The sequence below is a fragment of the Vanellus vanellus genome (genome assembly GCF_965231255.1).
Source record: "Vanellus vanellus genome assembly, chromosome: 5".
NCBI classification, from domain to species: domain Eukaryota; kingdom Metazoa; phylum Chordata; class Aves; order Charadriiformes; family Charadriidae; genus Vanellus; species Vanellus vanellus.
This window is the reverse complement of record NC_138910.1, coordinates 60,560,229-60,581,973: the sequence shown is the minus strand read 5'-3', so window position 1 is coordinate 60,581,973 and position 21,745 is coordinate 60,560,229. Positions and strand designations below refer to the sequence as shown.

The 21,745-nt window shown below is 37.8% G+C and overlaps 1 protein-coding gene across 1 annotated transcript; it reads right to left on the bottom strand.

Moving 5' to 3' along the window:
* Window positions 1-10,301: 10,301 nt before the first annotated feature.
* Window positions 10,302-18,113, bottom strand: VCAM1 (vascular cell adhesion molecule 1; the record flags this gene model as incomplete). The annotated part of the gene is made up of 7 exons (XM_082484669.1): window positions 10,302-10,893; window positions 13,551-13,817; window positions 14,265-14,531; window positions 15,111-15,383; window positions 16,000-16,317; window positions 17,056-17,334; window positions 18,050-18,113. The coding sequence occupies 7 exons, from the start codon at window positions 18,111-18,113 to the stop codon at window positions 10,733-10,735; spliced, it is 1,629 nt and encodes a 542-aa protein (XP_082340795.1). The 3' UTR covers window positions 10,302-10,732.
* Between the last annotated feature and the right edge of the window lie 3,632 nt (window positions 18,114-21,745).

Sequence of the window (21,745 nt, the reverse complement as noted above, 5' to 3'; positions counted from 1 at the left end):
CTTAGAAAATCCAGGTCAGACTTTATAAATATCAAAGACTTCCAGAGAGAAGCTAACTGCTTTTGACTTCCTACAGGAAATTTTTGCTTTGTGACATGCTGAACAATGCCTGTTTAGACGAAGTTATTAAATCCACTATAAGTTTAGTGTGCATGTTACTAATTAGGCAATTAACAACCACTGTTCTAAGCTCAGTAAAGGTCTCTGCTGAGTGTGCATCTACGGTTAAATAAAGGTCAGCTCTCAGGAGTAACTGGTTTCACACTTTTGATTGATGCAAGTGTGGGAGAGATGGCTCTGTCATAGTGCTGATGATCATCACCACTAGCTTGGTTGCACTAGCCAAATATGAGTAAAACCCTGCAGCAATTTGGATTCAGGACCTTATCCAGTCAAAAATTAACCCAGCAGAAAACAAAAAAGGGGTGGGGGGAGTTGAGAAATTAGTTTTCAGTAAGCAGCAGACACTCCTTTTGGGCTACTATGGGCAATGGGGATTAGAAATTATAAAATATCTTCTTTTAGTATCAGCCAGACTTCATTGGCTGAAGACAGCAATATCCCAAAATATTAGGATTTGCAAAGAATGAGATGCAGAATAGTACAAGAAACGTTATAACTCCTTTAAGGTGACTAAACGATGGAGCTTCATTTGGAATAGAAATTACCAGATTGATCAGTACCTATGAAAGGTGATGTTGCACTAGAAGTTTTGGAGAGAGTGACAGAGATTATTGACATGTGAAAAGCATTTCTAAATACAAACACTTAAGAGAGTGGTATTTTGGTGATTTTTTTTATAGAAAAGATATGAGTAAGACAGAATTGCACACATTATTGATTAGTAGAAAAATGGTAGATGAAAAACTTTCAGTCTTCCTGCATTGTAATTCAACAACAAGGGGACAAAAAGGAGAAGTATTTTAAACCAATCAAAGGAAATACTTTTTACAAAGTATCTAATTAAACTATGCAACTCTTTCCCACAGGAAGCAATTTGGGACAGCATTTTAAAACGAGTCATGAAATTACTGGACATTTAGACTTATGACTAATGCCACTGGTTTGGAAAAGAGAATGTCTCATGCCTGCATACTTACATTTAAGCAATATATATCAGATATCAAAAAAAGCTCAATACTGTAGAAGCAGCTGTTCCTAAATCTTTCTTCAGGGGTGTTTCTTACATCCTCTCGCAAAACTTTAGTTGCTGCTTATTGCCAAAGACCAGTGGACTGAACCATGTGAATATTTTTTATTTGATCTTGTATGGGAATTACATTTCTCCTACAAAACAAGAAGTGGTATCACATAGAAGCTTCTGTCTTGCATAGTTGCAGAAAAATTTAGGCAGGGATGACCACAGGAGATCATCAAGTCCAACATCCCACTCGAAGCAAGGCTAACTATACAGTTAGATTATGTTGATCAGGGTCTTTTCCAGCTGAATTGCAAAAGTCCTCAAGGACAGAGGTTCTACAGCTGATGAGCAACCTGGTTTGAGTGATGAACCGCCCTCACCATGCATTTTTCTCTCACATATAATTAGAATTTCCCTTGTCACATCTTTTGATTGTATCCCCTTGTCTTTTGATTGCACACCTCTGAGAAAATATTGGCTCTGTGTTCCCTCTAACCCCTGCTAAGTGGACGGATATTGAAAGACTACGATCAGTCCAGAAATACACTTTGCCCTTCTAAGATGAACTTTTTATCTGGCAACAGTATTTAGCTGTATCTGCAGATTACAAACTTCAAATTGCAAAACAGATTAAATGAGATGGAAAAGTAGGCCTACATGAGCCACAAAATTTCTCATATTTCGGCTTTTCAACCCGCCATCAGTATAGTTTCAAAAAAGTCTATACTTTCAATTCAATCTAATTGTGACCTCTTTAGAGTTAAGACATCAAATTACCAAGAATTAAATTGATCAAGCATATTATATGAAATTTAAGGTGCTTCTTTGTACAAGTTGTGTATGGACCATAATCTGAAGGTGATCTAAAAGATGTGCTGCACTACATTCCTTTATCTAGTCTTTATCTAGACTGCAAACTTCTGTCTCTTTCCATAAAAAACCAGAAGCCTGAGGATGGCTCTTTTAAGACACTCAAAAACATGCTTTCAAGATGTCTGTGCTTGACAGTTCAACTGCAGGAAAGATACAACTAAAAAGAGGTATTCATCTTTTAAGTACAGGCAGGGATGTTAATCTTGTAGTTCAGAACTGACAGTTTTTCTTTTCAAGTGTCATAGACTTGAGCTCTGATTGATTACACACTCTTCACAGGCTCCAACAAAAGAAGCTCATGTTTCATCTGTGCTTCATGCTGTTGGTCTATTGTTTCACATATTCATTTTGATAAATCATACAAAATGCTACCTTGAAATTAAGTTTTTGTCATTAACAGTGGAAACAATACCTATGTAAACAATCTTTTATAAATTTTTATGAGATTTTAAAAACATCATACCAATTCAGTTAGGTTCCCAATATTTGTCTCTCATTTATTTTATTACTACTCTCTAACCTGCTTTATCATTACTCTTATTTTACAGTTCAGGACATTCAACCACATGTCAGCCATTCTTATTTAACACTCTCTGGTCAAGATTTCTACATACCAAAACCGTTAGACTCTCTTAGAACCTGAATAACCTACCTCAAAGTTTTTCCCAGAGTTGTTGTGAAAAGCATAGTGAAGGCTTTCATTTTGTTTGCAATGAACAAGAGAAGGTGTGGTGGCTAGTCTTGCTCCTGCCAGCACTGAACCTGTCTGTCACAGCCGTCCCCTGCTTCATTGTATACTCCACAAAAGGAGTGGGGTAGCACAGAGCAACAGAAAAAAAAAAAAGTCAAACAATCCCTCTGCAACCATGCCAAGGGGACTCTTCTTCGGTCCTTTCATGAGTCAAAAAAAAAACCTTCCCCCACCTCAAAACTGTCCTCCTTTACCTTGATTTCAGTTCCTCAGAAGGGCCTACATCTCACAAAGGAGCAATATTCTAAATTACTGTACACCTTCTCAACAAGAAATCTTTTTAACTTTGCTAGGTGAAAAGCAATTTTGTGAACTGACATAACATTCTAACCAGTCCAAAAAGTGACGAAGCTAAGGTTTTAAAGACAAGCATTCATTTAACGTGATTGCAACACTCTTCCAATGAAATAACCTCAATTTTTATTTCAGAGATACAGCATGAAAGCACTGTTTTGAAAGTTTTTAACATTCTACTCTGTTTCGAATATAAACTCTTAATAAAAATACTATTACATCAGTAGTATGAGTACACTCCTCAAAAATAAAAAAATCATCTTTTCTTCCAATCCTAATTCTATAGAAAACACTTGGCCTAATTTTTGAAGTAATTATCCAGTCTGTCTACATTAGTTTTAAAAAATAATAATTTGAATGTTAAATATCTAAGTGAGAGTTCCTTAAATGTGAAAGTAGTTGACTACTCACTTGTACTGCGTTAAATACAGTAATTGGCAATACAGATTTTATGCAGAATTACTCCTTAACAGATTTTTGCACATTCAGCCCTCCAGCTCTAATTTGTGGGATCACTGCCAAATCCCTCCTTCCTGCTGCTGACAGCTTGTGGCAATGCTGTGCAGAGTTCTTCACACTACATTCCCTTGTGTCCCAGACATTATCTAGAAATCTAGATAGCTCAGCGTTGACAGATTGCTCAAACTTTCTCCCACTTTCTTCCATTTTGAAAAGAAAACAATCCAAAAGAGTATCAAACAGTAACTTCAAAGGCTCCCAGACATACCACCACAAGATATTGAACTCAGCAAAGCAGTACATCATTCCTTGCAAACAAGGATGTTGTGCATGCTATGAATTTACATAATTTCAACTGACAAAACAAACAGAAAACAAATCAATTTCAAGTTACTAAATGCAGTGACGCAAACTCTGACTCAGGAAACTCCTGAGCTTCAAAACTGTTGGAGGCTGGGAGTGCATTTGGAGAATATATTAAAATACTTGTTGGTCGTACAGCATTTTTAGGTGTTAACTTTTGCCTACTACCGATTAAAAAACTCGATCTGACGTAGTGTGGTCATTCTTACGCTCTACATCATAGTGAACCTCATTTTGCTTTCGCTGGGCCTTTCTACAATTATCTTGTTACCTCCTTACCCGGGTCTGGTTCCAAAATTATGTGTGTGTACTCATAAAAGACTGCAGAAACCATGGGTGTGAGTCAGCATTAATCTCACCCAGTATTTACCTTAACTTCCCTATTCAATCAAGCCCAAGGCTAAACAAGTGCCTTGATCATACCTCATATCTACTCACCTGTCTCTTGTCTCTGCAACACGAGGGCTTTGCTAACAAACAGCTAACCACAACAGCTTTTAGGAGGTGGATTTTCATATCTAAAGAAGTGCAGATATTGGAGGTTTATACAGCCCCATTCTATTGAATTAACAGTGAGCTAGACACGGGAAAGAAAAAGGAATAATCAAACATGCAGACTACTGGTAAAGTGTGCTCTTCAACTGCTTGCTACTACAGATACTTGCTACAAAAAAGGGAACAAGACAAAGAGGAATGAAGTTCTGTCAATAAGTTTATACATATTATAAACAGGATGTTTCAGTAGATTTATGTTTTGAACACAGAATTTTCAGCTTATGAATTTACCGTTAGATGTGGAAATAAATTCTCCTGTATCCTATACGTTTCTTTAGCTGCTTCTACAAATATACCACTTTTTTGGCTGGCACAGAAAGCAAGTAGAGAGCTCTTCTGCCAGGTTCTTGCTTTTTACTTCAACTCAGACTTGGGAAGACTGGTTTATGCCAACATTGTCACAATTTCTCAAAAGAAGTGATATTCTTTAATCAATACAAACAAAATCTTGCTGTCTGCTCCATCCCCGCTCTGTTATCGGCACCAAGGCCATTGTGACTATGAACTAGAACAAAAGATTCAACAACAATGTGGTGTTGGAATTGCATTCTGTTTACAAGAAGGAATTTTTCTTTCCTTTTTCCCAGAGCTTATCTACAAACCCTAAATTATCTCCCTAAAATGTTTATTTCTGTATGCTTTTTAGATAAGAGTGCCTGAATGAATTATTCAACAGTGAAGAATCATGCTATCTTGCCTCACTTTACTCTTATGATGCTTGGATATATATGAAGGGACAAAATGTTCCTGAATTTTAGCTGACCAGAGAATCAATAGAAACAATAGCAGATATGTTTTTGATGTAATTTTAAAAACTGCAGGCAGTCATGTTTTAACTCTATTTTATATGTATTTCTGATATGGAAACAAGCAAACGAATGCACCATTTGTCATAAGATTTTCTTGGTTAATACCATTAGCTGGAGGTCAAGATACAATGCCAATAATTATCCCAACCCCTTTTTCTGAAGATCTCTCTTCAGCTGCATATTAGAAGTAGTGCTAAAGGATATAGTGCTGTTGTTTTTCCATGCAAACCAAGTGCATGGGAATGTAAAAAACTCTTTAATCTACTAGGTTTAACTAGCCAAAGCAAAGAGGCTCTGTGTCTCAACTGGTAGCAGTGTCTCAAAGTTATATCACTGTTAAAAATGACAGTCTCCACCACTGTAAGTCTCTGAGCCTTTAATAAATATGAAAGCACAACATAAAATATAACAGCCTGAAATGGGTGGGAGTGTTCAAGACATGACATCTGTGTTGGGAACATGAATCAATTCAACATCTATGGCACCATTTCTTTCAACTGCTGAGAGCAGATGTCCCATATCTGCCTCTCATTCAAAGGAAAGGTAAAATATTTAAGAGAAAAAATCAACAGCATTAGGTCACAACATCCTGTGTTTTACAGTTAAGCAGTAAAGTAATTCTGTTTTCCTCATATGCTCCTTTCTGGTTCAGTAACACACACAGGTATAGTTTTCATTATTGCAATGAAAAAAACAAAAAAAAAGTAATCCCAGACCCTCTGTCACATCTGTTAATAAAATATGTATTTACCTTTTTTAAAAATAAATCTTCAGTTAGTCCTGGCACAATCTTAGGATTTAAATGTCTAAATTTCTTCACATTGCAAAAAGCTAAAGGTATGCTTGTAAGGGTAAATTTTCAGTCTGTCAAAAAACTGTTCCCCTTAACCTTAAGCATAGCAGAATCACCAAGAGAGGTAGTTTCCCTGGTATAACTGCTTCTCTCTTTTGTTTTTTAAATGTGAAGTGGCCTTCAAACTGAGTACAGAGTAGTGTCAAAACCTGTCAGTTTTTGGTTGGTAAGTCTCCGTAAAATTTAGACTGGTTGGTATGACAAAGTTTTAAATAATGGGAAAAGCTGATACAGGCATTAAAGGCCAGAAAACATAATTAGAGCCAGTCAGCATGGGTTTATGGAATATAGGCATTATCAGACTAATTAGATTTAAGGTATTTGGGCACATGAGGCATTTGACTTCGTATCACATAGCTTTCTGTTTCAAAAAAATGTACTAAGAACAGCTCTGAGGGACTGTATCCTACAAGAGACTGAGAAACTGTATTGAGAATAAGGAATTTACTTATTTTTAATACCCTGCAGTGATTCTCTGACAAAAAAAAAGGGGGGGAAATGTGAAAAAAGGCTGTTTATGGAAGCAGAGCTGCAGGAGTAAAGAAGCAAAATCACCTCTGGCACTGGCAGAAACAGCACTGGAGGATCATATACAGATCTTTTGCCACATGTTAAAGGGTATGTTGAAGTGCTGGAGCAGATTTAGAAAAGACCACACTGATTGTTTACCACTGCAGAAAATGCCTTATAGCGAAAGACAGGCTTACAACAGATCAATCTGTCTAGTTTATCAAAGAAATGAGATGCAATTATCTTGTGGGGAGAAAGGCATGAAAGGTCAGACAAATTGGAGTAGGAAGTAGGCCCTGTATATACAATAGAAAGGGCACAGCTAATTATCAAGGACAATTCTCCATTTGTGAGGAATTCCCAGTCAAAATCAGGTATCTTACAGGAGGACACGTGCTGCTCAGAGAAGTTATCTGGTCCAGCACAGCAGCAAGTTGGTGAAGCTGAACGGCCCACCACAACCAGAGACACCAGGTCACCGTTCAGCCTTAAACACCACGATCAGGCCCTGCCAGACCCTCAAACTGTGGGCAGCCCGTCCCTGCCAACACAGGGCCTCCCCTGTTATCTCCAGCAGAAAATGGCACCTCTGTCACAGCATATATTAACTGTTCCCTTCAGTATGCCTACAAAATAACTTGAAAGCATTCTTGGAGATGTCCAAAAAACACCTCCTTCTGTTTGAGCTTTACATTTTAAGGGAGAGCACATCCTGAACTAGCTGTGAGGAGTGAGATTTTGCAATCACCTTTTAAAATCCAGGCTTGTTTTAGCATTAGCATTGCCCCATTGCATTGCTGGGATAAACCCCTGCTCTGAGGACACAAGGGCAACTGGTGTGCTTGAGCACGGGCCCAGGCAGGGGAAAAATGCAACTCTCCAACCTGCGAAGTGACTTTGTAGAGAAAACCTGAGTGGACCTGTCACAGCCCTTTGCTCTACAGACCACTTTCTTGGTCATAAAGACAGGGTCTGTGGCATGGACTCTTACCTACACCTCCAGGCAGCTCTGACCCTTTCTGAAAGCGCTTGCTGGGCTGGAGCTGCTGCTCATGCCTTTTTGCCGGGGCAGAGGCTCTGTATTTTGCTTGATGAGAAAGAGTGCAAGGAGAAACAATATTTCTTCTGTAATTTTCAATAAAAAGAGAAGTTATTTGACTGTGAACTTTTAACCTTCGTAGGACAAGCTTCTGCCCAAATCATTGTGTCCTGGAAAATACCGAGAATCAGGCAGTAGGGGAGGAGATCCCCTGGCAAGGTCCTTCTTTGTGATTTCACTGAGAGGAAGCTTGCTGCCCACACAAGAGCAGCCTCTCCTAAAATAAGCACTACAAGCTTGATCTATCCACTTAGTGTTTCTAAGTGAAAAACTGGCCCTGTTGAAATTGCAGGCCGACTCCTAATGCTTTAAATGACTTAATACTTAACAGAGACCCTGAGAGGGCAGACAAGGGTAGACATTAAGGTCTACAGCTGTATCACAAATACTGGTGAAACCAACAGGGGAGAGGATACCAGGAACCCGTGGAGGAATTTCCAGGAAAGACTACATAGGCACCAAAGTGCTGTTGCAAGATGACTCCTATTTCTCTCCCACTCATCTTTCCTCTTTTTGTTCCTTCTAAGGGACTATGGGAGAGGGGACAACAGCACAGGAGCTGCTAAGCCCCTTCTCTAAGTAGGTCTGGCCCAAGACCGCTCAGAGAAGGCATAAGAAGGCAAGACATACCTTTCTGCAGAATATTCCCTGGGTATTGCTCAGCATCAATGGTCATTGGATTAGGGATGTTATACAGAACATTTCTGCCTATTCCCTTTACTATTTGTTTATGGACTTCTTGTCCATTATTTTTCCCATTCCCCTTTTGAGCCAGTTGTTACTGTTATCCTCCACAACCTTCTGTGGCAGCTTCCAGTAGCTCACCTTTCACTATGTATAGAAGCACTTTCTATTATTTTCATTAAACCACCCTCTCCTTAGTTTGCATGCCTTGCAGTTCTGGCATTGCATAATTTTGCACACAGCAGTTCTGCATCTGTTGTTTGCTATCAACTGCCTTCACAATTTGGAAAACATCAATCACATCCCCTCCTCCTTCAGAATTCTCTCTCCAAACTGGAAAGTCCCAGGCATTTTCATTTTTCATTTGCCTGTTATCCAGCCCTCCTTCTCTGTATCTTTTCTAACTATCCTTCTTGCAATACACATACCAGAACTATACCCAGCAGACAAAACATGTGTGCACCAAAGTTTTGCACAGTGGAAAAATCATGCTTTCTGGTTTGTTCACAAGACAGCACTGAGACAGGCCTGACATTATTCTGAATAAATCTGCCTGGCACCACCTCCAAGAAATTTGTCATGGGCCTGTCAAAGCTCTCCTCCTCCTCTGCCTTCAATCTTTTCTTCACCCTCCTACTGCATGCTCACATTCCTCCAAGCCAAGTCCACACTGCTCTCCCATTTTTCTGCTACACCCCCACTTTCCAAGCCTCCCTTTCCAACTGTAGATAAGCACAGGATCCTGCATGCACCGATTTACCATGCACAAAACAATGCTGAACACGCTACGAGGAAGATATGGGAGATCTGCACCACTGTCCCATCCTGCAGCTAGCTACCAAGAGACATCTGCATTTGTGCTGCTGTTGGGCAGTTGTTACCATTTGTGTAATCTAAATAAATTCCTTTCACATATCTCTGCTTGACCTTGTGTGTGCAAGTTTAGGGGACCCAAGGCCCACCTTCCCGTGCCTAACACAGTGGCTCAGGGCTGCTGAGACTAGATGCACTTCAACATTGCAGCCACAGTGCCTGCATCTCACACAGCCTTGCCTTCAGTGCTGAACATCTCCAACCAGATGAGTCAAAGCAGCACTGCTAGCCAGGAAAAGGGATTTAAGGGAGAATACCGTCAAACTCCACCTCTCCTTCCCCCTCATCTTTGCCTCTGCACAGAAAGCCCACTATTTTCACAGGCATTTTGGCAACACTGGAGAGAGTGTGCAGTGAAAAAAAGGCACTAACCAGGGTGAAGCATACAGGCACCGGTTGTCTATTAAAAGGAAAGTTGTCAGACAAGTGGTTTAGTTTTCCACAGTGAGCAGCTTGGGAAGGGCATTTTTTTCAGAAAAAAAAAAAAAATCAACCACCATTGCTGAGGCTGCACAGATTTTGCCTCTCCCCCTTGCCTATGCCTTTAGGTCACTGCCTGTCTTGCTTGTGCCTTTACAGCTAGAGCTTCCCATGACACTTGAATCTGCTGTTGCTAAGGATAATAGTGTTCACTGGTTCCTTCCATAGCAAGGTGTACTCTGACATAATCTTAAGCAAGAATCACTAAGGGAATCTTGTCAAAGAAACCTACAGGTAGTTTTATTTTGCAGTAGAAATCTGTAAAGCATATTTACTGGCAGCGTATATTCTAAATTAAGGGTCTGATTTGTCTTATCATGAAATAAGAGGTTTCTGACATTGTTTTGAGAATGATTAAACCCTACAAAAATACCTCAGCTGTCCTAAAACCAACTAGACTATAATCCCAGACACTTTGAATAATTTTAAAAATAAAATGTTTCACGAATCAGCCTCGAGCTCTTAAATTATTTTAAATTAATTAGAAATGCATAGCAGTGATTGTGTAACTTCATTGAAGGTACAGAGTTTATGGCAATATGAATGAAGAGAACATTTTCCAAACATTACCACAAGCAGACAAATTATATTAAAAACATACACTCTGTAGAGTAATACAAAATAAAATATTATTATCTGATCAGCTCAAGTAATGCTGATTTATATCTTTGAATTAACATTTCTCTGTACAGTTGCAGTAAGACTGCAATTTTACTAACTGATATTCAGTTGAACATATTTATAACACAAATTATACACTATGTACAAACCTAGTTCTCCAAGGAACTCTTTGTTCAGCATGCTTCAACACAGAAGTTAGCTTTCCCTTTAATTTAAACACTGAAATACTTCTCAAAAAAAAAATCCATTTGCTATCATGTGGCAGTGTTCTTAAGTCACATTTGTTACCATATATTATAGAAGAGTAGAACCAGTCACAACAATAAATAACATTGCTTTTTATGAACTTAGACTTATATTCACGCAATCACACTTTCAGCCTGAGTGCTTTTACAAGACTGTAGGATCCATTTATCTTTGCTTTTCTTGACACATAGATCAAAATTGCAACTACAGGTACTGCTATTCCTGTTACACAGGAGAATGCAATAATCAGTGGTATCATTTGATCTGGTTTTTCCAATCTTCCTGAAAATGGAGACAAAAGGAGAAAAAAGTTGTGTAAAAACTGATTGAAACAGATACATGTATATTATTGTAAAAGCAGTGTTATTAATGACCTTCATTTGGAACGCTATTTCTGTTTTCATGCACAAAGCACATTTGAATATGTTTCACTCATGCTTTTTTCTTTAGTAACTCCATATTACACCCTTTAATTCCTAGCCACTATCTTGGTCTTGAATTTGCTATGCGAGTTCAAACCCATCTGATATATTCTACAATTAAGTTCCTGAAGAACCATGGAGTTCATGAAGAATACAAGAGTATCACGTATTTTACCCAGGAAACATCTGGGGACATTTCTATATCCTGGAAAAAATGCTTCAGGAGAAGACCATGTTTAAAAAGCCCAATCTTCAGATTTTTTTTGTGAAACAGTATTTTCTTTGGATTAGTTTCACTGTTCATGCATGTGGACAGAAATGTGGCCAGGATCCATCTTTTTCTGGCCCTATCCTTGAAGCTGCTGCACCAACTCAGGTAAAAGAGACAATAATATCTACACTGAAAGGAAAAGAGACAATAATATCTACACTGAAAGGAAAAGAGACAAGGAGGTTAAATACAGATTATTCTCACCAGCTGTTCTATTATTTGGTTTGATTTTGGTTTTGTTTTTAGGTTAACTGCAGTATTTTTGCACAAGGATCAACCATGAACTAGTTGTGCTCATCTTGACAAAAAATTTGTAAGAAAGTGTGAGCAAAATAAGTTTAAGGCAATAGATCTACCTACCTACAACAGCTATCTCAATCACTTTGATGTTGCTTCCAACCTCATTAAAAACATCAAGCAAATATCTGCCTGCATCATTTTTGGTGACATTGTAGAGTATAAAGGTTCCATTCACTGATGGCAGAATAATTTCTTTCTCCTGATGGACTTTTTTCAGGACCATCTGTGATGGTGGGTTACTGTATGTGCTACATGTAATAGTGACATTTTCTCCTTCTTTAACATTTTCTGATGGATATACTAACACAGTAATATTTTGGGGAGGAACTGAAAAGAAAAGAAATGCAAGGTAGGATTTAGCAACAAACAGAAGCAAAAAAACTCATGAGGTATCAGCAGCTTGTACACACAAAGTACTAATCCAGTTAATGGAGTCACTATAATATTCGAGCGCATAGCCTTAGACACTACTCTGTCACTAGCTATCCTTCACACATTGCAGTCAACCGCAGCTGACAGAAAAAAACATTTTATCAATTGATGGATAATGTTGCACATCTTTTACATTATATGAAATCTTTTCTTCATTTGTTATTTTAAATTCACTGTTTATTCATTTGAGTTCATGAAAGGACACAGACCAACAGACCCAGAGGTTAATGTCCTCTTTCAACAGAAGAGAAATAGAAAAGGCAAAGAATGGAGTCCTAGAATAGTATTTTTTTCACCAGGTTCCACAATTATACATCCTGTTTTCGAAGGTGGAAGTGGAACTATGAAAAATTTTGAAGCAGCAATTATTTTGTGCATCTCCCATTTTGGACAGAAGTTTTCATTAGCACTAAGATCCTACCACTTATGATAAGAACCTGTGCAACTCATCTCAGTTTTTTTAAAGACAATTCATTCTTAATGGAATTGAAGTGAAGACATCATTCTGCCTGTCTAAACCAAATACTAATGTAAACTCTGTAGAGTAGTTAATTAACCTGTGACATAAAGTACTATGTGCTGAGACTGCTCTCCCAGTTCACTAATGATATATGTTCATATGTTCCTGCATCCTTTAGCTAAACCCTGTCTATGGTATATTTGCCATCTACTGTTTCAAGGACTGTAATCCCATCACCTATTTTCTTTCACAGATTACCCTGAAGAGATGTAACATCTGCAGGTATGCAAGAGATGGTAACACTTTCTTCTTGTGTCACTGCACTTGAAGGGAAAACTGAAAGTGTATTTTTTGGTGCAGCTACAAAAATAGGAAGAGAGATGGATTAGTGGCAGAAGCGACCCCTAAGCAATACATTGTTGCCACACAATAAACCCAAGCAGCAAGGCTAAAGCAGAGAAGTCCGCCTACCAGTGAAAATGAAAATTTGCTGTCATTGCATGTATGTTGAGGAATTAGCACTTGGCATAGCTTAAATGCAGCTTGCGAGAACAGGATACAGAGTTGTAACTTAAGGGACAGCCAAAGGGCTGTAATACAGTCCCTCCACAGAAAAGTTTCAGTATGTACTTTCTCTTTGAACCTTTTTCATGCAGGTATTACTTGCTGTAGGTGACCCTGCTCTGGTTGGGCTAGATGATCTCCAGACGTCCCTTCCAACCCTGACCATTCTGTGACTCTGTATCTGGATCCTCCACCAAGACTTATTTGGAAAAAAATATAGGCACTGTATAGCTTCTTTGCCTCATGCATACATTTGCCAATTGGAAGGAGTGATGGAAGCTCAGCTGACACAAGAACTTTGCATAAGCTATCTGTATTAAGGCAGATTTCACCCTTCATTGTTTAAAGCTTCCTAAATGACTTAATGACATTCAGGTCACCTTTTAACTCCACTGACATCAAAGACAGAACTCTCCTGTCCTTCACAGAATGAGATCTAGACCTAAAATAAGTAAAACAAGAAACTTGCATTCTGTCTTGTTCTACTAACCTTGAACGAGTAATTGCACAGCTTTTTCTTCTTTGCCAAATTGGTTATAAGCTTCACATTCATAAAGCCCCAGATCTTGTCTTTTTATGCTCTGTATAGTTAAAGTTGCATCTTTAAAAATTTTCTCAGACTCCCCAGTGGCCTTCTTTTTCTTCCAAGAGATCACTGGAGCCGGATTACCAGAACTAGTACATTTCATCGTCACAGTTTCTCCCTCTTTAACAGCAGTAGCAGGGATAACAGAGATCATTGTATTCTTTGGTCCATCTGAAAGGAAGAATCCTGTAGTTAATCATCATTGGATTTTTTAGAGATGGATCCAGTATGTCCCACTGGATGCCAGGTTGTCGGCCTCCCAAAGTTAACTTCTTTTTCATTCTCAGAATAAGTAAAGCACACAGTATCAGAACTTCCATACAAACTCTATATAGCCTAAACGTACCAACCAAATACTTCTAACCAAGAATGTTAAGAAGGTAGATCAGTTTCTCGCTCATTCAGATCCTGACTTAAGACTGTCATTACATTAAAGATTTCCTGTCTTTGTTTTGCTCATCAGTATCGCTCCTTTCTTTGGGGAAGAGCAGAGGACTATGCTGATTTTTTTTGTACTCACAGGGTTTTGTTTAGTTTGATGGTTATATTTATCACTGAAGTAAGCAGAGAATTAACTAATTATTTTTAAATTACTGGGAAAACATGACACATACTTACATTCCACATTAAGTGTCATTTCACTTTTACTTTTCCCAAACTTATTTTCTGCTACACATTCATAGTCTCCTCCATTTAGGAATGTCACAGATGGAAGAAGGAGTATTCTCCCCTCACTGTAAGGCCCCATGTCTGCACTGTCAGATTTTCTCCTTAAAATAATCTTGGGAGGAGGGTTACTCTCAGCAAAACATTGTATGGAAACATTTTCTCCTTCTTGAACTGTTGTAGAAGGCTCAATGGAAAGTTCTGTGATGTTTGGAGCACCTGCATGACAAAAGAAAAGGCTGTTTTACTAATACAAAAGTACTAAAGATGGAGAGGGTTTTAAGAAAGCAGGAATTGCTTGCCCAAGGATCTGTTCATTTTGGTTTTGGTCCCAGGCTCCATCTGAGACTTTTGGCTCTATTGAAACAGCAGTAATAATAACGTCCCAAATAGTTTTACTATTAAATGACTACTAAATTTACTACTAATGACTAAAACTACTAGTTCAAAGAAGGAAACTGCGATGATCCCGTGAAAATGCTACGTATGTTAGCACTTCAAGGAAATAACAGTGTCACCCACGCCACCACTTTCTCAGATTCTTCTATTGCTGTGAGTGTTGCAGTGCAGGAAACATATAGAGGTATGCATGTACAACAGCAGCACAGAAAGAATTAGCTGAAAATTAAGCATGTAAATGAAAAGCACAGCCCAGGAAGAGTAGCAGTAAATTGAAAGCTAAACCCTGAATACATAACAAGGAAGGCCCCATAATTTCCTAATTTTTAGTGTTTCAGCATCCTCTAACCCAACAGGTCGCTGCCTGGACAATAGAAGTTAAATTCAAGCAGACTTTACCTTGTATAACTATGTCCACAGTTGCTTCCTCTGTTTTATTAGTTACAAGATTAATTACTTCACAGATGTACAGTCCTGAATCAGTGAAATGGGCATGGGGAATAGAAAGAACGTTCTTTTCTATCAGATGCTGGATGCTTTCATCAGCCAGATGTTTTCTCCAAACTACTTGTGGTGGTGGATTACTCTCAGTCACACAAGTGAGTTTTAGAGAGTCTCCTTCCATTGGTGAGTTGCCTGGAGATGCAGTAATGATAGTATTTTGTGGACCAACTAGAAGAGAACAAAAAAGAGATAAGGTCAGGAAGTTAACGAAGGAAGACATGCACACCTTTAACACTATCTTCTCTACAGGCACATTTCACACAATACAAAGCAAAAATGAACAATGTCTATTCCAGTAACACAGTGGAACAATTTTCCAGACTTGATAAGACATTTAGCTTGCAGCTTTGAAAGCTAAGATAGAAAAAATATGTATTTTTTTTTTACACTTATATTTGTGTCCCTATTGTTTAAGACGATAAACGTGGAACTTCTAAACATACAATGGCAATTTTAAAAACAATAGTTTATCTGCATGCTGCCATTTTTTTACTGGTCTTTACTTTCTGACTGAGCACCAGTGTCCCAGGGAAGAGAGTGAGAGAGGAGGAGTTACTAAAGCATTGCTTAACTACTGTCAGGAACAACGATGGGTACTTAATGACTCAGTGACTGTTACTGAATACAACGGAATTCAACCAAATACAATAGATTATCTACATAAATAATATAGATAAGAAGTGCAGATTATAAATGATTTATAGTACACACTTTGTAAACCCATCCCATGAAACTTAACATTAAACAGTATTTGGTGTGAAAGCCTTAGAATAAAGATACTTACAGTTTGCATTCAGTTTCTGAGAAGTTACTCTTTCTTTGGGTTCAAAGTCCATATTAGCAATTGGTAACCTGGCCACACAGGTAATCTCTTTCCCAATATCTTCAGCCGTGGGATTAAATGAGTATGTCACGGTTTTGGTCTCTGTATTTGTGCTGTCATCTTCATAAAAATTTTCCTCATGAAGAACACGTTCCTCTTTCTTTAGGATTACTTCCAGGTGATCAGAAGGATACACATCAGGAATTTTACAGATGACAGTGACTGGTTCTCCAGCAACTAAGGATGGGCTGATCTCAATGATAGGATCACTGGGGAAAGCTTAAAAAATAAAATTATTTTTTTTAGTCTAGCAGAGATGAGCTTCAGGGTCAACATAAGAGCAGATCCAGACATCAAATATCTTGAGTGTAGAGACATTCAGAACATGAGACATTATATCAAATTTACTACAGGACATATCTTGATATGAAGACATACAGGTCTTTTAAAAGCAGTTCATACACTAAAAGGAATTATATTTATACAATTGTTGAAATATGATCACAAATGATCTAATAAGATCCAGCAAGGCACCTAGGCAGTGATACAGCTACCTAAATATAGGCATCCAGAGCAATCCATACGCTGGTGATATCTTGATTTCTGTGCTGGTAGGTTTAGACATCTCAATCATTGCCCTGCAAACTGCAAAGGCACCTAAGGTGCTCTGCACTTGCAGATTTCCCCAACACATTCATCTCAACCACATTGGTTGTTGTTTTTTTCCGGCTCTATGAAAGTTTTGGAGAGTCTATGTTTTGGCTTTGAAGTATTACCCAGAGTAAGAATAGATAAGACCAGTATGTACTACCTTCAGTGCAGGAAGCTAAGCAGAAAGGGGGTGAGGAAGAGTCCTGAACAGACAGATAAAGAAATCTTACAAGGAAATATATGTTGAGCTATAGCAGACTCATTATCCTAGCATTATCAGTTAACTACCAACCACAATATCTAAAAACAATTACTGATTTTTTACAAACATGTACTACTTAAAGAGAATATTACATTTTTACTTACAGTAAAGTTCAACTTTGATACTCTTCTCTTTTTTCTCTTTCTCACCACAGAAGACAGTACACAGATAATCGTGAGAATTCACAATGCTAACTGGATTCATAGTCAAGGTAGAGTATGTCCTGTGGTTGTCCACTGTTCCTCCAAGGGGGTTGTCCATTTGGGTTCTCCAGGAGAAACTCGGTGATGCACAGCCAGTAGTATTGCATGTGAGTATGAGTATTTCTCCAATCTGCACAACAATTCTGTTAGCAGGTATAATCTCCATTTCAAAAGCTTCAACTGCAATAGAGAGAACATACGTAAACTCAGCAGCATTCTCAACATTTATTTTCCCATTTCTTCTCATCCTCTACTGTGACACAAGGTCATTACTTTGAAAGTTTACTTTACAGTTGTGTGGAGGTTAAACTAATAAAGTTCATACAGTGGTTTGCATCTCCAAAATACCCCATAAACATTGCTATTTTTGTCAAAGATAATACAGACTCAGATGACTAACAGACAGTTCTCATGTATAAAATGGCATAAATCCAATGCTGTCAGTGAAAATAAATGCATTGGCACAATATAACTTTTTTTTTGTCAGGTGGATCTGGTTCTAAAACTTTGTAACACTTGAGGGGAGGGGTAAGATAGCAAAGACAACTGCTGAATCAATTTCAACAGGACATTTAGTACCAAGCTTGACTGACACTGTCAGGGATGACAGTAAAGATCAGACATGCAGCGATATACTGCAGTTGTCTCCTAGACTGACTTTTAGCAAACTCAGTAAGAAAATGACTGTGTCATTGCAGAGCACAGAAAAGCTCAAAGTAAATGTCAAAAAAAAGCTTCCTGACATTTTGACAGAACTACTTAATTGACAGTTGTATTCACTGGAATGTAAAAGCAACTGGAACAAAGAGAAATAAAGATCAAACAGTAAATTGTAGGTCAGTTTATACTTAACAAAATTAAAAAACAAATAAAGCAAACAAACCCCCCAACTTACCAGTCATTAACCCCCACAAAATTATTAGCACAGCTTGGCTTGTTCTTCCCATCTGTTTTAACATCTGTAATTGCTGTTACTAGGTAAAGAAAGTAAATTCAAAAGCTTTACTTTCTATTTTCTATGAAGCAGCACAGTGAGATCCTGCTGCTCTGCAGCAGTTTATTAGAATAGCTCCAGCGTGCTCTTTATAAAGGCTCTCCTCGAGGTGGAGTGGGAAATCCCTGGACGGGGAAATCCAGAGCAGGGAGGAAGAGATCCATATCGGGCTGTGCCGGTGGGCTCAGCGCCCTCTGCTGCCTTTTGTAATACAGATTATAAAGCCCAGGAAAACAGTAAGTATTAACACTTGTAATACAGTTCCTACTAGACTTAAAGAGATCAAGTCAAGACGTAATCATGCAAACAACTGGTAAAATGAAAGAATGTGGGTAATTCCAAGTAACTGAAAGGCACTATATCTCAGATGGAAAAGTTATTCAAGTTTGCTTTCAGTGCAAATATTTTTGTAGGGCTGAGTCTTAAGAATACTTCTAACAACATTCAAGTCCACAAATAACTTTACCTAAATCAGTATTCCCTTTGAAAACTGTGCTACCAGCTTAAGAGGTGATGTTACGTAGTTCGTAAGTATTATTTTTTGATCCCTAAAATGAAGAAATAAGTCAGATACCAGAAGTCTGGAGATCACACTTGATCAGCTTGAATCAGGCTCATCCTGTTTGGATGAATTGAAGGAACTAATTTTCCCGATTCCACCTTAAAAATTACTCTAAAATGCCCCTCATTCAAGATGCTACTGGTGTGCATTACATTACTGATATGCCTCTCAGTCATCTTAGGTCCTGTTTATGTATAACTGAAGTGTAGCAGTTGATAACACAACCCTGGGATTATTTTCAGTGTTTGGTTTCCAGCGGGTATATGAATCCAGTTTGGAATATTTCTAAGGAACAACTATTACTGGCTAATATAGTGACAATGTTATGAAAAAAGTAAAATAACATTTTCAGTGTTTAATTTTCAGTTGGGAAATGCTATGAATGCAAAGAATGGATAAAGGGGTCCAAATTTCATTTGTTTATTTATTCAACTACTTGAATAGTTCATATTGGTCAATTATGAATCACTAAATAAAAGCAACAAGAAATTCAAACCAAAACACACGTTTTTAAAATGCCTCTGGCAAATTGTTTGGTATGTATTAGTTTGGTCATTTGATGTCTATGAGATGTCATCATCATATAGTATATTTTACAAACAGCACAGACTCAAATATCTAGTAAATGAATAAGAACTTTGAAAAATAAAGGCTGAAGTAACAGTGCTGTAAATGCTAAAGAAATTTAATTGCTGAAAAGCTGGCAGTATATCAACATAATACTTTTTTAGTCGAGCAGATTTTATTGTTAATAACCTAATGCTAGCTCCAAAATACCATGTTCAGGTGAGTAGTATCAGAGGATGTAAGGCTCCCACTGGCCTACAGTCAGCGTGTCTTCTTCAGGTACTATTTTTTTCTGCTTTTTCACTGACTGCAGCTGCCCCTACATTTGCATCCTCAACAAAGGATAGCTGGACAGTACAAGCTGCTACAGAAACACCAAAGAACATTGTAATAAATACCTTTATGACTGTCAGACCTTACACTAGGTAAAACAAGAACCATCAACCACTTTTTTCATACACTTATCATAAACTCATAAATATAAAATGATTGTGGGAAGATAAAATTGTGATCTCAGGCAGAAAGTATGTCTTAAAAATAATAAGAACAACAATATTCAGAAATATGGAAAAACTAAATACAACGCAAGAATTACCCAGAAGACAACAGAACAGGGAAATCTGAAGCACCTAGCAATGCCTAACCAGAAGTCACTAAAGCTGACATTCACTGACACTGCCACAACAGATTTTCCCATAATATATTACTTTTATTATCATCATCATTGTCTTTATTAGAGGAGGAGGAGGAGGAGGAGGAAGAAAAAAAAAAATTCACATAAGTCTCTGGACTTATGGAGTACTGTTGTGGAAGTACTGTTATCAAATCCAGAAACCCAAAATCTATCCAGAGTAGGTAGCAACATCTACAGAATGTGATTTTGCTTTACAGGAAAGGGTTTTGTTGAAGAAAAGTGTACTCTCTTAGTTAAGTTGCAAATAAATACTTTTAAATCATAGGCAGAGAGAAGCAAGAAATGAAACTCCTTTTCTGACTGCTTAAAAATAATTATAGGCTAAGCTGAAGGAGAAAAGGCAAAATTTCCCTATTTCTGGGAAATCGGTTTCTAGACACAAAAAGATATAAACATAGGAGGCCATATCCGCATGCTGGAAAAACTGTAATCAAGTCCTTCATCAGATAACATGAAATAGGAAATAACTCTGATCCAACTCTCAGTAAATTAAACTGGACAGCTGCCATTAACTTTACTGGACTTGGCTCCTTACCAGAGGCTCCTTACTATACTGAGTGATCAGACACATTTAAGTCAGACAGTATGAGCAGGGTTAGCCAACAACTATTATTAAAGGAAGCACAGATCTGCCAAGAAATTTAAAAATTTCTTAAAACTTGCTTTTTATCCAACTTCAAATGTGAGCCTTCTAGGTATTTTTAAAAAGAATATGTACTTTACTCTTGCTCCTACTATCCTCAGCATCAACCTTCAAATAGGAAAATGGGTATCAAGTTTGCTTATTTTCAGAACTGGCTGTTCTATCTGAAAACAGAGATCAGCTGACAAGTTTTAACGGTTGACCTCAAGAGTTCAGATAATCTAGCTTTTTATTCAAATGGCACAGAGGATGATGCTGGGGATAAAAACAGAGGATGCATCTAGATTCACAGTGGGATCAAGTATTGTAGGATCAACTGGAAGAAATTCTGACACATGCAGAGCATAATAAAGACTGGAATGTAACAAGTATTACAAAAATATTACTAAAGGCAAAAGAGATTAAAAGAATTAAGCAGTGCGGTGTAAATACATGTTTTCCAACACATCTAGTAATCAAAAGAGACTTTTCTCAGGCTTTGATGGACAAAGATAAAACAATTGTGTGTCTCAGAAGGGAGTTTGGAAATACTGAACACATCATTTTTGGCCTGGTATCATAAAATACAAACGTCCTTCAGGAAACTGAAACTTACTTCAGACTTTTCTGGAACGTAAGAAAAGAAAACCATTTCAGAACTGCGCTAAGCATTTGCTTTAACTCATACTTCTACAGCCCTGCTAAATACCTATATGATGAACTTCATTTCACTTCCTCTAGACAAAAGAGATCACAAGTTCTTGATACCTTAATGAATTATTTGAACAAAATGCATGTTATGCAACATCTTATTTATCCAACACTTCTAACCCTATTCCTGCATTTTTAATGTACTGAACTGTCTCATGGAGGCTATTAGAGGAAGGCTGAAAGGGTAAACCTCATGCAGAGTTTCGTCTCTTAAAACCCTCACCACTGTTTTTGTGATTTATGGCCAAGGACCTATGGAGAAGTGGGCTAATCCTTCTCTTTTGGCAAAGATTTAAAAAAAAAGGTAGAAGGAAACTCATCTAATTTGACATTCTGTTTTCTGTGTCAGTAATAAAATGCTTCATGGCATTTCCAGCATTTCGGGCTGAGATAGTTGGGGTTGTTCAGCCTGCAGAAGAGAAGGCTCCAGCTAGACCTTAA